At 43.8% G+C, this 14,722-nt stretch overlaps 1 protein-coding gene across 23 annotated transcripts in view; it reads right to left on the minus strand.

Annotated features, from left to right (window-relative positions):
- Positions 1-440: 440 nt before the first annotated feature.
- Positions 441-14,722, minus strand: part of ABLIM1 (actin binding LIM protein 1) — a 342,305-nt gene continuing 328,023 nt past the window's right edge. For 20 of the 23 annotated variants that reach the window (XM_050804240.1, XM_050804258.1, XM_050804255.1 and 17 more), the window contains 6 exons: positions 13,747-13,852; positions 11,091-11,155; positions 10,386-10,456; positions 8,502-8,574; positions 7,149-7,229; positions 441-5,683 (listed from right to left, as the gene is read on the minus strand). In XM_050804240.1, the coding sequence (XP_050660197.1) occupies positions 5,570-5,683; positions 7,149-7,229; positions 8,502-8,574; positions 10,386-10,456; positions 11,091-11,155; positions 13,747-13,852 (510 nt within the window). In that variant the 3' untranslated portion in view covers positions 441-5,569. Of the gene's footprint in view, positions 5,684-7,148; positions 7,230-8,501; positions 8,577-8,995; positions 9,452-10,385; positions 10,457-11,090; positions 11,156-13,746; positions 13,853-14,722 lie in introns of those variants that run through there. The other 3 variants (XM_050804261.1, XM_050804260.1, XM_050804241.1) reach the window with 2 other exon arrangements.

Here is a 14,722-nt window from a genome sequence, read left to right on the forward strand (position 1 = left end):
GATGCCCAAAATTGGAAGGATGCTTTTCTCCTACTGCATTCTAGCTTCTTACTAAAAAGTGGCCCACACTCATAGTGGCTCAGAAACTTCAAACCTCCTCAAATCCCCAGCTTTGTCAAAATGATGGGACTATCCCTGCTGTGTCACAAACCAAATCAAACACCCGTGACACAGCACAGTCTAATGGCTCTACAAAACATTTCTTTCCTTTGGACAGCTTGGTCAATATGGTCTGGGTTATTGGACATACAGTCCTGGAATATCTTGTTGTTATTTGTTGCGTTTTTCCACCTGCATGATAAAAATGCATTCCCACAGCCTTGTGTTCATTCTGATTTTGTTTTGGTTACTGGAAGTTGCATTGGTGCTTTTTAAAGCGAGACAGACCTTCAAAGGGAGCCAGGGAACGAGAAATGAAGCACAGGGATGGAGGCGTCTATGAATAAAGCACACAACTTTATTCATGAAGTTGTGAGTATGACAGTGATGCAGAGTATATGACAAAGGAGTGCAGTGAGTGCTGCTGGCAACAGGAGCGGGGAGCAGGTCGGGATCACAGGCACAGCAGCGCGGAGCCGGCAGGGCCACCTCCTCCTCTGCACACAAGCACGTGGCACTTAGCGCACCGACACACACCTGCTCAGTTTCACGGGGAACACGACACAGCTTCTCAAAAGGAATTCTTCTAAACATTTGCTTTCCTATTTCCAAAAGGGGAGGGAGGGCAGGAAGAACCATACGCCTTCCAACAATTGAAATAATTCCATAAACCCAACGTAAAATGAAAGAACTCAGAGAGCTTCAATGCAAAGTCATCAGCAACTCACAGTAACCACACACATCATTGGACAAGTCTGTACATAAAACCCCAAAAGAACATCAGTTTTGTGGACAATGGTTTCCTCTGCTGTAAAGAAACATATACATATATGATCAGTAAGCAGCTCACATCTTTCTGAATGTCAAGGTCTACAGGATTGTCTCTGTCCACCTTTGGTCAATGGGTTCAGGAAGTGACTCATGGGAACTTCACTCTTAGGAGAAACACTTTTGGGATAATTTTATTGAGTAACAACCACCACTCAATTACACTAAGCTTCAGAAATTGTTGGATTTGTTTAATTTTGCCGTGTACATATACATTGTTTAGAAAGTTTCTTTTGGCTTAAACTGACCATTTCCCCTTTTCTTTTTGAGTTTTCCATGATTAAACTTGCCCAAATAAAAAACATAACAATCCATATGCAAAGCGTATCTGTCACCACCTCCCACTGCTTCCTGGGCAGCAAACGGAAAAATAAACAGCGATTTAAAAAAATACCAAAGTGAAGGTTTCTCTTTCTCCTATCACAACATAGTGGGTAGTTCCCTTAAAGTACATCATTGCTATAAGTTGGTATCACTGCAGATCTCAAGTCCCAAATAATCTCTTTTTCTGGATAGAAAGTTATTCAAAAGGGGGCACAAAAGAGCAAGCTTTGGGGCATACTGACAAACACTTCATTGGTTAGAAGAGACTAATTTTAAAAATCAAATAAAATCGAGGCTGGCATAAGAAGTACAGATTAAATACAGATTAAATAGCTACCAGAAACACAGAAGAGGTGGTTAATAAAAACTGAGATTGCTTCAGAGGACACAGGCGTATTGATGAGACAGTCCATTTTCCTTCTACCATCTTCCATGACAGTCAGGAAAAGGGTTCTGTGAGCACCCAACCTGGAGTGGCCACCTGTCCCTTCCATACACAGGAGGATGCTAAGACCCAGTTAGCTTTAAATGGTTTTTAGAAAGACCTACCTAGTCAAAAGGGGTTAATTTGAATTTTTCAAACTTGCAAAAGCATATACATTTGATATAATCATCTGAGAAGCAATTCTTAGAAAAAAATGTTTGCTTCAATGCCTAAAGAAATCCAGTGAAAGTTTTAGAAACATTACCAGCTAGACATCTCCGAGTTAGAGTTGATTGATATACTGGACTGGGATGGAGAGGGTGAGAACTGAAAAAGAACTGCTCCAGCCTCTGCCTCAGAAGAGGAAACTCAGCTTGGAGATGACAGAATTGGGTAGTGGAGTAGATACTAGAGTCCATGATAGATAGAAAACTACCCCCATTAAAAAAAAAAAAAACAAAAAAAACTCATTAACTCTAGTTTATCTCTTTGAGGTTTCAGAGAACAGGCAGTTTATGTGAAGTTATTGGAGACGTCATATTAAGAACATTTCATAACTAACCCCAAACCAAAATGTAGATGCATAGCTAGCTGTGCAAGTTTCCCAATGCTCTTCCTATCTCCTAATAAGTCACACAGAAAGACTATGTGATAGCCTGGACTTTCTTGAAGAAATTTTAAAAGAACTGATTTTCCTATCATCATAGAGGCCCCTTTTACTTCATGCCATCAGTATGCACTTAAGAGTCCCAAGGAAGTCATATGTTCCAAAATGTAGCCCTTTACATAGGCACCAGGGAAACCTGCCATATATATAATCCCCTTCCTAGGGTGAACAAGCTCCATTAGTTTGAGTGTGTTAATAATTGAAATTTTCATGTGTAGTACAGGGTGGGGTGAAAGCAGACCAATACCCATCTTGTGTGCTGTGACCTGGATGGACATTTTGAGGGCAAACATGCTGAGCCTGGTTTAACCAAATGGACAGGCATTCTAGCCCACACATTCGATCTGGCAGTTAGCAAGAACCAGGTTGCCCCATGACCCATCCCTCCAGCTGGAGCCTTCTGCTGGGAAATGGAGTAGGGGGCCCACTCTGCATTATGGTTTCCAATGACCCCTCCCCAGAGCACAGCATTATTCTGCTTGCAGACAGGAGGCTACTGGTGCTTTCTGGCAATGCATTTCTGCAAGGTGCAGTTTAAATGAACTCATATTGGACTTGATATGGAAAGAAACGTTTTTTCTTCTCAAGTTGGATGCAGAACTGAGTTTAAAAGATACAAGGGAAGTAGGGTTTCATTAGTGGGAGCTGATTTAGGGTTCAGTTCTTTATCACTGCAATCTTAGGCAGGCCCCTTAACTCCTAGTCTCTATAAAATAAGGAAGGGGGTTGTCCCAGTTTTCAGTCTAATGTCCCCATTCTATGACAGACCCATGTCTTCTTTATGTAGACCAAGGAAGAGGAATTTTAGCAAAACTACTTGATTACGCCCATGTACCTCCCAATGCCTTGATTTTTCTTATATTGACATTAGATCTGCACATGTCTGGGTGATAATTCATTAATCAATGTAAAACATGCAGACCCTTTATTAGCTCCATAATGAAAAAAATCTCTCCACCAGCCAAGTGCTGGGACCCATGTGGCCACCATTGTTATTGACAGGTAAGGAAACATTGGAAATGCACCATCCTCTCCATCCCCACACTTTCCAGAGTAAAGCAAGGACGAGGACACCCAGGCATTGTGCCAAGGCTGCCAGAGCAGGAGGGCACAGAGCGAGGATGGGACAGAAAAAGCATGGAATAAGCAATAGGCCACTGAGACACCAAAGGCTAAACTGCAAACTGCAACGTGGCTTCCAACCAAGACAGAGCTGGTCTCATCTGCTCGTGGCCACCCTGTCAGAGCCATTTGCTAAATATGTTAGTAGGTCCAACACACACACACACACACACACACGAGAATAGTCCTCATTCAGTGCATAGCAATGAAAGGCTAGGACAATTTAGATTCCTTAGGTAAGAGCACAGGAGGATGCTATGAAACAGTGATTGTTCATTCCAGCCCCCAAATGACAGCAGTGAGCCCCGTGTCAGAGGCTGCAACACAGACTCACAAACTATTCTACTTGCTTTTTGACCACTCGTGTCAGAGACACAGCTTGTAATCCTAATACTTGGTGCCAGCAGGAAGCACTTCAGAACTTTTGTTCTTAGTGGCATATGAAGGTAAATTCAAATACTTTCTTCTTTGGCTTTAAAACAGAGTTTAAATTCTTAAGCACAGCCCCAAAGCACGATAATAAAGTGGCTTACCCTCCTGGGTGTGGAGTTACACAAACTCTCCCTCATCTAACTCACGTCGGGAATCATGATGTGGTTTCGCGTGCATGCACGTGTTGGGGATACCCTAGGCTCAAATTCAAATCTAGTGTTGCAGACTCCGAGGGACTCTGGTGAGATGCTCTGACCTCCACACCCCGCCTCATCCTTCCTTTGTGGTTCTCAGTCTGATCCTGCCATGAGCTACATCAGCGCCAACACCTTTCCACGAAGGAAGTGATGTTGGGGGCGCAGTTTAGCCTCACTCTTTATCTTTGCGTCATACACATTCAGTGAAAATGTCTTTAGAAACTGCAACACAGTGGGACATTCAAGCGGAAATTAAAAAGCACAAGCACGCTCCCAAAATTGCTCTGGGTGAGTGAAACCAACACACGTGCACACACCCACGAAGTCCACAGAACCGGGCAAGAAGAAAGCTGAAAAGGCCAAATTAAATCTGTTTGAAGGAGTCTACTTCAGAGTTGTAGAGATTTAAAAGAGAAAAACATGTCTTTCCTTAGCCTATTATTATTGAAAGAAACCTTACAAACCAACAACAGCATGGGCTTGAACTGATTCGTAGGATGCCAGAGAGGCAGCAGAGGATAACGACCGGAAGAACTAGAGTCAGTAGGACATGGGACTGGCTTTTGTTTTGTTTTGTGTTTTGGCCATGAGCGATATGGCCCCGAGGCAAAATCACCTAATGGCATGCCACTGGGCCAGTCTGGAGGCAATTTGTGTTTTTCCTTTCTTTGCAAAGGTGGAGCTCCAGACAGCTCCTGTCCTAGGTGAGGAGCAGGAACCAGACCTGCTATGGGAAGCAGAAAGAGTTAAGGGAAGGTTCCCTTTCATTCCTGTTCCTTCTCTTTTGCTTTTGAACAGTTTTTAAATATACTAATAGCTAAGTCATTTGCCAACCAGGTCCCCGTGAACGGCAGAGAACAAGGAGCTTGTTAAGAATTAATTTTGCTGTTATTCACCCCATTCAAACAGAGCTGCCCTGTTCCCAGACAGAGTTCAATTCCTGCCAGGGCACAGGTGAGTAACATGAAGCCAGTCAAGAAAGGCGGGTGTGAAGTCACTGCCGCCCCATGGACAGACCCCTCACTCTTCCTTCTTAGCCACAGCACAACATAATAAATATATTTATACTTTGAAATTATGACAACCGATTTCTCCCATGCGGCATCCTAAGGACACTTGCTGGCTCTTATCAGGACAGTCAGCACTGTTGTTGGACAACAGGTAAAGGGGGGAAAAAAAAGAAAGAAAGAAAACAATGCAGCTCCTGTTGTATACATAAGGTATGTGAAAAGGTCACACATGGACACTACTCTGTGTTTCAGAACATAGAAATTTCTACGTCATGCTTCTTGGCAAGTGTTACTGTTGGCTGGCCCAACATTTGACTCATGGGTGTTCTAACCAGACTTTCTCTTTTTGGCGTTGCTGAGCGATGGTAGTTTGCAAATCTTCCAATCAAGTTTGGGCCTCAGTATGACATCCTATGGGGCACCGCCACTGTCAGTCCTTTCTCTAATTGCCATTCATGAGTGGGACTTAGAAGAGTTTTGCTTTTTTCTTCATGTCGTTGCGTCTCCAAAGAGGTAACTTGTCAAACTCCTGTATGGACATTCCAAAGATTTCCCGAAATACTTCAGGGGCTAAGTGGCGCTGGGAAGAGGAAAAAAAGAGCAGCTGTCAGTCCTGATGGCCACACAAATGGCCTTGAGCATTGCTCTACAGTTTATACAGAGTCATTCTGAAGGACAAGGCAGGAGAACGGGAGAGGAGCTGATCTTTAATGCTTGTGACATCAGTATTCCTTACCTGGTTGGGCCAGGTGAGGAGCCCTTCCCGTCAGATAAAACAGCTGGCAGTGTTAATGGGGATTATAATAATAACACTGATCGGTGATGGGACACAGAGAGGTGATTTATTACATTGGAGACAACTCCACTCCAGGTCCTTAGAACGTTGAGAAGATGCAGGGAAAATGGACTAACACAATAGAAAGCCAAAGAAAATGACCTCCAGCGTGGTCCCTGGGGAGCCCCGGGGCTTCCTCCTGGCTGAGGAATAGGAGGTAAGGTGGATGTCTGTTCTACTGAGAAGACTTCCATCTGTCATTCTCCCTGAGAAAAGTTCCCCCAAGATCCTGGAGCCTTTATTCTCTGTATCTCTATACCAAGGTACTGCCTTTTGTCAGGAAACAGTAATCATTCTTTCTGAGACTGGCAGCCAGGGTTTTTCTTCATTAAAATCATTGGGATGGAAAACTGTAATACAAAGATTAGTCTTCCATGTCTAAGGAGATCTTGGCTATGTGTACCCAGATAACCCTTCAACAGGGAATGTGGAAACAGCCAAGAAGGAAACTTGCCCAGTATAAATCAGTATAAACCTCTCTGCTGAGAGCCTTTGCCGCTCCCACAGCCTCCCATGAACTCAACCCCAGCTCAGGGGAAGATAAGGATCTGAGACTATCTCAAGAGAAATAGAGACTCCCATTTTGAATCACCAGCTATAATTATGGCAACATCAAGTTTCAAAGAAAATGACTGAAATCATTCTGTGTCTCCTGGGTCATTCTTTTTCTCTTTTTCTCTTTTTTTTTTTTTTTTTTTTTTTTTGAGATGGAGTCGGGCTCTGTTGCCCAAGCTGGAGTACAATGGTGTGATCTCAGCTCACTGCAACCTCCACCTCCTGGATTCAAGCAATTCTCCTGCCTCAGTCTCCCAAGTAGCTGGGATTACAGGCGCCTGCCACCATGCCCCACTAATTTTTGTATTTTTAGTAGAGACAGGGTTTCACCATGTTGGCCAGGCTGGTCTCGAACTCCTGACCTCAAGTGATCTGCCCACCTCAGCCTCCCAAAGTGTTGGGGCTCAGGGCATGAGCCACTGTGCCCACCTCTTGGTCATTCTTCTGGATATTACTAGGCATTTTTATGATGATCTAAGTGAAAACCTGGATTTTTTTTTTTCTCCAAAGTTATTTCTTAGTTCTACCTATGACATGAGGGTGATCTTTTTGATCTTTTTGTTTTCACCGAAGAAATCAAACACTGCTTAGGGGACAGTTGGGAGAAGTGCATAGGGATCTGCAGTTGGGACTGGACTTTTCTGTTTTGCTTTACCTCCAGCCTGGTTCTGTCCACCTCTCTCAGGATTTTGTTTCGCCCTCTGTTGGTCACCATGAGCATTTCATATGGAAATATCTGAGAAGAAAGAAAACACCTCTTCTAGAACACCACAGTCCATTTTATTAACAAGCAGAATCCACCTTAAATCTAGTACTCCCAAGACAGAGCTTCCAAGAGACTGTCATGACAGAATCCGAGTGATGGGTCTTCCTTTTGCAAGGCCAGTGGAAGCTCCAGTTTCCAGGGGACAGGGACAGAATCTTAGACATTCTCAACTCTCCACCAGCGTCTCAGGTAGCACTGAGCCTTAGGGGGCTTTGTTGAGTGGCAGAACACTAACTTATTATGTATCAGGATGCAGGTAAACGTTAGAAGATAATGGAAATTACAGGCACATGTGTTTTTATTTTTATTTTTATTTTATTTTGAAACAGGGTCTTGCTCTGTTGCCCAGGCTGGATGCAGCGGTGTGATCACAGCTCACTGCAGCCTCGACCTATCAGGCCCAGGTGATCCTCCTACCTTAGCCTCCCGAGTAGCTGGGACTATAGGCACATGTCATCATGCCCAGCAATTTTTTTTAGTTTTAGTAGAGATGGGATTTTGCCACGTTGCTCAGGCTGGTCTTGAATTCCTGAACTCAAGCAATCTACCTGCCTTGGCCTTCCAAAGTGCTGGGATTACAGGCATGAGACACTGTGCCCAGTCAACGTGTTACCTTTTACACGATGCTATTATAGGGCAGGATGCCTTTGTGCTGGGGTTAACAATCTTGTTCCATGACTAGTCATGAATCCATGGGGCCAGGCAGGCCCCGAAGCAGTCCTCTGGCAACTGCCATATTGAGATAAGCTCTGGTTATGGTCACCAGGGAGCATGAGCCCTTGGACAACTCTGAAGGTACAGGGTACTCTGGAGCTAGGGTGGCCAGGCATCCCAGTGTGCCCAGGACTGAGGTTCTTGAAATGCAGGGCTTTCAATGGTGAAACAGCGACAGTTCTGGCAAAGTTGGACATGTTGGTCACCCTACATGGAGTAGTCTGCAGCCACTCCACTCAGCACTGGATATGCTCCGTAATGCACATGGCAGAGGCCAAGAAAATACCTTGGCCATAGGGAGAGAGGCACTGGCGCCTCACTGTAAACACACAGTATCACGCCCAGTAAGGGTTTAACCTGCTGAACTGATGTGGGCAAAACAGCAGAATGGCAAGGTGCATATTCATAACATGGCTCACCTGAACACACCAGCCTATAACGCTTTGAGAATGATGAAAAGATAGAACATCAAATCTGTTTAGGGTTACATCATTCCCATATGAGAGGAAAAAGAACAGCCGCACTTGCCTTTGGTTCCAACATGTTGGGCATAGACACTCCTCGGTCCATTCTCATCGCAGGCATGTGGCCATCTGGGAGTGTCTGCAACAGAAATGCCAGTTCCAAGTGACGCATGAAATAGTCTAGGGAACTGAAGGGGGCTCTCTTGGGCTCCCAACTCCCTCTTGGGTCTCCGATCCTAACCACTATTTTATTTGTGTCATCTAAATGACCATGTATTTTTCAAAATGAGATCCTTACTGTATAAGAACAGGAATACAGTTCTTTTGCAATCGAGTTGGGGTGAGATCTTGACTTAATGGCTGTGGACAAATTCCTGAATTAGGCTCCATGAAGGAAAGTATATAGTACCTTTAAAAGAAGCCCAAGTCTATTATTGTTATTTTCTTATCTTTAATCTTGATTTTCTCTACATTTTTCCTCTTTTCTTATTCTCCCATCACATTTCTTGGTTTTTTTTTGTTTGTTTTTTGTTTTTTTTGTTTGTTTTGTTTTGTTTTACAAGATTTAGGTTCTAGTGAGAAAGGAATGTCATGAGGGCAAACTGCTCTCTCCTATTGGCTAAGACGTAAGTGTCTTTTCATTTGAGAACACGCAGGAAAAGGGTAGCTTAAAGTACTGAGACATTATAATTAAAAGAAGAAAAACTGTATAAGAGCAGACTCTTCCAAGGGTCCACTTCCACCCCAGAGAGGACTCTCCAAGGCCAAAGCAAGAAAGACCCCCTACACCTGGCCTGGTTCATGCGGTGTCCCCAAGGCCTGCAGGGACAGCTGGACCCAGGCACCAGGCATGCCTGCTCTTCACGACTATAGAGTAATGACTAGACAGATCAACCGCAACAAGCATCTTCTCAACAGAAACTGTTGCCTTGGAACCAGCAGTCTGGGTTGGAATGTGGTTGTTCTGCTGGTGTGGCCAATTCAAGAAAGACAAAGTGTTCCATACCTGGTAATCTGAAAAGGAAAGGAAAAGAAAATATCATAAGGGAAAGACCATGGGAAAACAAGGCACTATTCATAGACTGTATTATATTGAAATTCCCAACATATTCTCCCTATAAACCATGTTCTTTTTCTGCTCCCAGACTCTGCACATGTTATCCCTTCAGCCTCCCTGAAGCCATGAAATGCCTGCTCCAGTGTTAGTTAACAGTTAAAACATCCTTTTCCCCTGGAAGCTTTTGCTGACAACCTAAAGGTACTTACTGCTTCCTTTTCTCTACATCTCTGATCACAATGTTCATCACACAGAACTTCTTTCCTTCTGCCATATGCATTTTCAGGGCAGGGGCCATGTCTCACTCACTGTTGTAGCTCCAGTTACTTTTTTTTTTTTTAAGAGACAGTCTTGCTCTGTTACCCAGGCTGGAGTGCAGTGGCATGAACATAGCTCACTGCAGCCTTGAACTCCTGGGCTTAAGCAATCCTCCTGCCTCAGCCTCCCAAGTAGCTGGGACGACTACAGGCATGTGCCACCAGCTAATTATTATCATTTGTTGTTGTTGTTGTTGTTGTTGTTAGTAGAGACGGGCCTCACTTTGTTGCCCAAGCTAGTCTAGAACTCCTGGCTTCAAGTAATCCTTCTGCCTCAGCCTCCCAAAGTGTTGGGATTGCAGGTATGAGCCACCGTGCCTGGCCTCTAGGTATATGATAGAGTGCTCAGCACATAGTATGAGCAATGAATAAATTCTCACAAACTTTCTTCTTATAGTTTGATTTCATTAGACATTCTTTGAAATTATGTAAATAATTGCCCTATTAGCTCACAGGAGACAGAAGTGATCCTACTCTAAGATTGCAGTACAGCATGAACACAGCCAGTACATTTGACTCTGATGAACCTCAGCCTCGAGGGAAGACGTGGCCATGCTCAGCCTGGCCATGGGAGCCCCACTCACCTCGCACTCCGCCGCTGACATCCCCATAGCTGTTATACTGAGCGAAGTCGGTAGAAACAGGCTGAAATGAGGAAACACAATTATTAGGAAATCTCCATAGCGATCGTTTTGGAGTCAGGTGAAAAGGAAGAAAGGGTTTACAAAATCCTAGGAATTCTTCCCAAGCCAAATGCCGGGCCCTTCATTATTTTTTTCCCTGTGATTCTTCTACTGCTATGCCCTCTCGGTCTTTTACAGTCGTGTACTAATGCACCGCTCAGAAGGCTCTTGGTAAGCAGGGATCGCTTGTTGATAAATAAAAATGCATTTCCCTACATAGTTACATGATTGTATTTGCTCTACAGTTAGGTTGGTTATCACACACATTCTTATATCTTTTTACAGCAGAGATAATGGCTCAAGTAATTGCTTTTTCTTTCATTGTAAAAAATATTTACCAGTTTTGCAACCTAGTTTTCCCATAAGCATACATAAATCATTCTTTTATCTAAAGTTAATTTCTCCTTCTCTCAATAGAAACATTTTATTTTGCCTATAGCTCAAATTAATTTACCAGACGACCAGGGAGGTTAAAATTTTCATTATGTTCCAACACTGACATCAAGAGTCAGACGTATTCAGGCAACGTGTCGATACTTCAACCAGGGCCGAGGTGGGAGTAAAGGCAGAAACAATGAATCGGGGAGAAATCTTACCCGGTGAAGCCCATTTCTTCCATAGCCAGGGAGAGATGCAGTTTTAGATGATGGAATATATGAAGCTGAGTAAAAAAAAAGTAAAAAACCGATTGTTAGGAAATCAGAAGGTCCAATCCTTTAATGAAATTGGCAGTATCTTCTACCTCACAGGATAGAAATACCAAAAACATTCATGGCTCAAATGTTCAAAAAAATGCTACCATATTTGCAAGGAGTGGGTGGACAGTGATATGACTGAGGAGGGAAGGGAAAGAAGTCCGCGCAGTTGAGTGGGGGCTGAAGCTGGCTGTGCTTCCTACAGCTCTGGCATGCAGCTACGTGTTCAGCACGCTTTATTTCTTTGAATCTTCAATACAACCCTAATAACACTATTATTATTAGTTCTATATTACAGAAGGAGAAACAGGGGCTAAGAAAAATATCCTGCCAAAAGTTATCAAGCTTCTAAACAGCTGAGCAATGATGTAAATCAGGGATATCTGAATACATTAGCCCATGCCCCAGTTGATAAGGTGGCAGTAACTGAACTGGAAGCCAACGCTGTATGTTATCAAGATCTACCAGCCATCTACAGCTGGACTCCTGGGAGGCCTGATACAGGGTATCTGTCGACAGCATGGAAGCCTCATAGGCTGCTGGGCTTGAGAGGGAGCAGCCCTGGGCTTGAATTCTGGTTCTGCAACTTAATACCTCTGTATCTCTGGACATGGCGTTTAATCTTTCTGAAGTCTAAATTTCCTTTTTTTTTTTTTTTTTTTTTTTTTTTAGACGGAGTCTCGCCCTGTCACCCAGGCTGGAGTGCAGTGGCACGATCTCGGCTCACTGCAAGCTCCACCACCCGGGTTCACACCATTCTCCTGCCTCAGCCTCCCCAGCAGCTGGGACTACAGACGCCCGCCACCATGCCCGGCTAATTTTTTTTTTTTTTTTTGTATTTTTAGTAGAGATGGGGTTTCACCGTGTTAACCAGGATGGTCTCGATCTCCTGACCTCATGATCCGCCCACCTCGGCCTCCCAAAGTGCTGGGATTACAGGCGTGAGCCACCACGCCCGGCCTCTGAAGTCTTCATTTCTTCATCTATGTAGATATAATGTTATACATTCTTATAGAGCAGAATCTCATTATTAGAAGGAGCTCTAAAGATCTGTAAACCACCGAATCCAAGATCAATGCCAGTGAGTCATCGATGAAGGGTAGCGGGAATTCCAGGTAAGGGTGTGGGCTCCGGGGTTATAATATGTGGACTTCTAAATCCTAGTCTTGCTAGTCATTGGCAGTATGACATTGGGTATGTTAACTCAATTTCTATACCCGTCTCCTGATTTCTAAACTAGAGATGAAAATGCTGCAGTTGCTAATAATAACCACATCTACTTCATTGGCATGTTGTGAACATTAAATAAAATGTTTAGCAAAAGTGCTTGCATGGAGTGAACATTAAATGCAATTTTTTTTTTTTTTTTTTTTTTTTTTGGAGACGAAGTCTCACTCTCACCCAGGTTGGAGAGCAGTGGCGCGATCTCAGCTCACTGCAAGCTCCACCTTCCAGGTTCACGCCATTCTCCTGACTCAGCCTCCCGAGTAGCTGGGACTACAGGTGCCCGCCACCACACCTGGCTGATTTTTTTGTATGTTTTAGTAGAGATGGGGTTTCACCGTGTTAGCCAGGATGGTCTCAATCTCCTCATGTAGTGATCTGCCCACCTCGGTCTCCCTACTAAATGCATTTTTAAAGGAAGTCTTAGAGGAGAAAATTATGCTGTAGCTCAGAATATGAGAGAAGAAATCTTGTGGGTTAAGAGAGAATCGGCTTATGATAAATAGATACAGGGGAAAATACACTGATAGACTATTTCAGCCCAGTATATAAGTCATCTTCTTCAAAAGTATTAAAAACACTGTTCATCCTCAGTTCTTGTATTGAAGATTTTTTTTTTTTTTTTTTTTTTTTTTGAGATGGAGTTTCACTCTTGTTGCCCAGGCTGGATAGCAATGGTGTGATCTCAGCTCACTGCAACCTCTGCCTCCCAGGTTCAAGCAATTCTCCTGCTTCAGCCTCCTGAGTAGCTGGGATTACAGGAGCCCACCACCACGCCTGGCTAATGTCTGTATTTTCAGTATAGACAGGGTTTCGCCAGTTGGCCAGGCTGGTCTCGAACTCCTGACCTCACGTGATCCGCCCGCCTTGGCCTCCCAAAGTGCTGGGATTACAGGCGTGAGCCACCGCACTCGGCCTCTATTGAATATATTAATGTAAAATCATAATGCTTAGAAAATGTCTTATTCATGTTATCTTCAAAAAAAAAAAAGAAAAAAGAAAAAAAAAGCATCATGTTTTTTAGAGGATTTCCTCTTGCTGCTTCCCTTGGAGATGAGTGTTCTAGAAGACAAATCTAGCATATGGGGATTGACCTTCATGGATGTAGAGAACCTCCAAGGGCTCACCCATTTCCAGAAGAAAGGAAACTCACACATTTATGGAAGACCCATGACATGCTTATGAGCTCAGTTGACATGGAGTGGGTTTCCCACACTTCCTTTCCCGGGGAATACTCTGTAGGTTCCGCCACAAGTGAACAGTCAGAGGCAGGTTCCTGACAGGCAGGTGGCTGGCTCTCAAATCAGGGAAGGTTGGGGGCTTTGCTGCTCACCTGAGTTGATGGGCGAATCATAGCGACTGGCTAACAGAGATGACCTTTCCCGGCTCTCTTTCTCCATCTCTTCTTTCAATATCAACTGTCCCAGGCCTGAGTTAAGCTATTCACAGAAAAAAGAAAAAAAAAAGAAAGCAAAGACTCCAATTACTTTCATGGAGCTACAGTTTCTTTGTAGCAGATCCCACAAGAAGTTCCTCATGCTGGAGGGCCTCAATGCATGTGGCCCCAGAGCCTGGTAGTTCCTGAAGAGGTACGTCAAGTTTGGGACCCTAAACCTTCTTAGCCCTTTCAGTTTCAAAGCTCCATTTCCCTAAGTCAGGCTCTATGTTAGAAGAATGTTTTCCTTCCTCTGCTTTCCCTAAAGAGCCAGGAGACCTCAGAAGGCATGTGTGAGTGCGTCTGGATTTTTGATGTGGGAAGGGAAGACTGGGGATGGTATGCTTGGAAAAGAAATTGCCTTGATTTGTTTAAAAACAAGAAATAAAGGTAATACATGCCAATTTTACAGATTTTGGAAAATCTAGAAGAAAAGAGTAACCCATAGTATGTCACTCAGAAATAACACTATCTTTGGATTTATATCTATCTAGTATTTTTGTATACACACATATAAAACTGAGATCATACTATAAATGCAACTTTGTATCCTTTGACTAATATCACGTGCATTTCCTATATGCTTAGAAAACATCATTTCAAAGGATTCAGCAGCCTCTTGATTGGTGGGAGAGTTTATAACTGACTGTCCTCCTGGGCTGCTGCAGGCCGTTGCCACAGGAAGGAGGGTATGAAGAGGACCCCTTCATGGTGGCAGTTCCTTTCATTCCTTTTCTCCTGGCCCATATCCTGGGAAAAGACTTGGAGAAATGTTCAATCCCACAATCACTCCTTCAGCAGAACTGCACGAGGGAAGGAAGGTGTGGCACTACCTGGGTGGATACCAGCTTGCTCTACCTGGCCCTCCAGCAGC

This window comes from Macaca thibetana, chromosome 9 (genome assembly GCF_024542745.1).
Source record: "Macaca thibetana thibetana isolate TM-01 chromosome 9, ASM2454274v1, whole genome shotgun sequence".
Classification (NCBI taxonomy): domain Eukaryota; kingdom Metazoa; phylum Chordata; class Mammalia; order Primates; family Cercopithecidae; genus Macaca; species Macaca thibetana.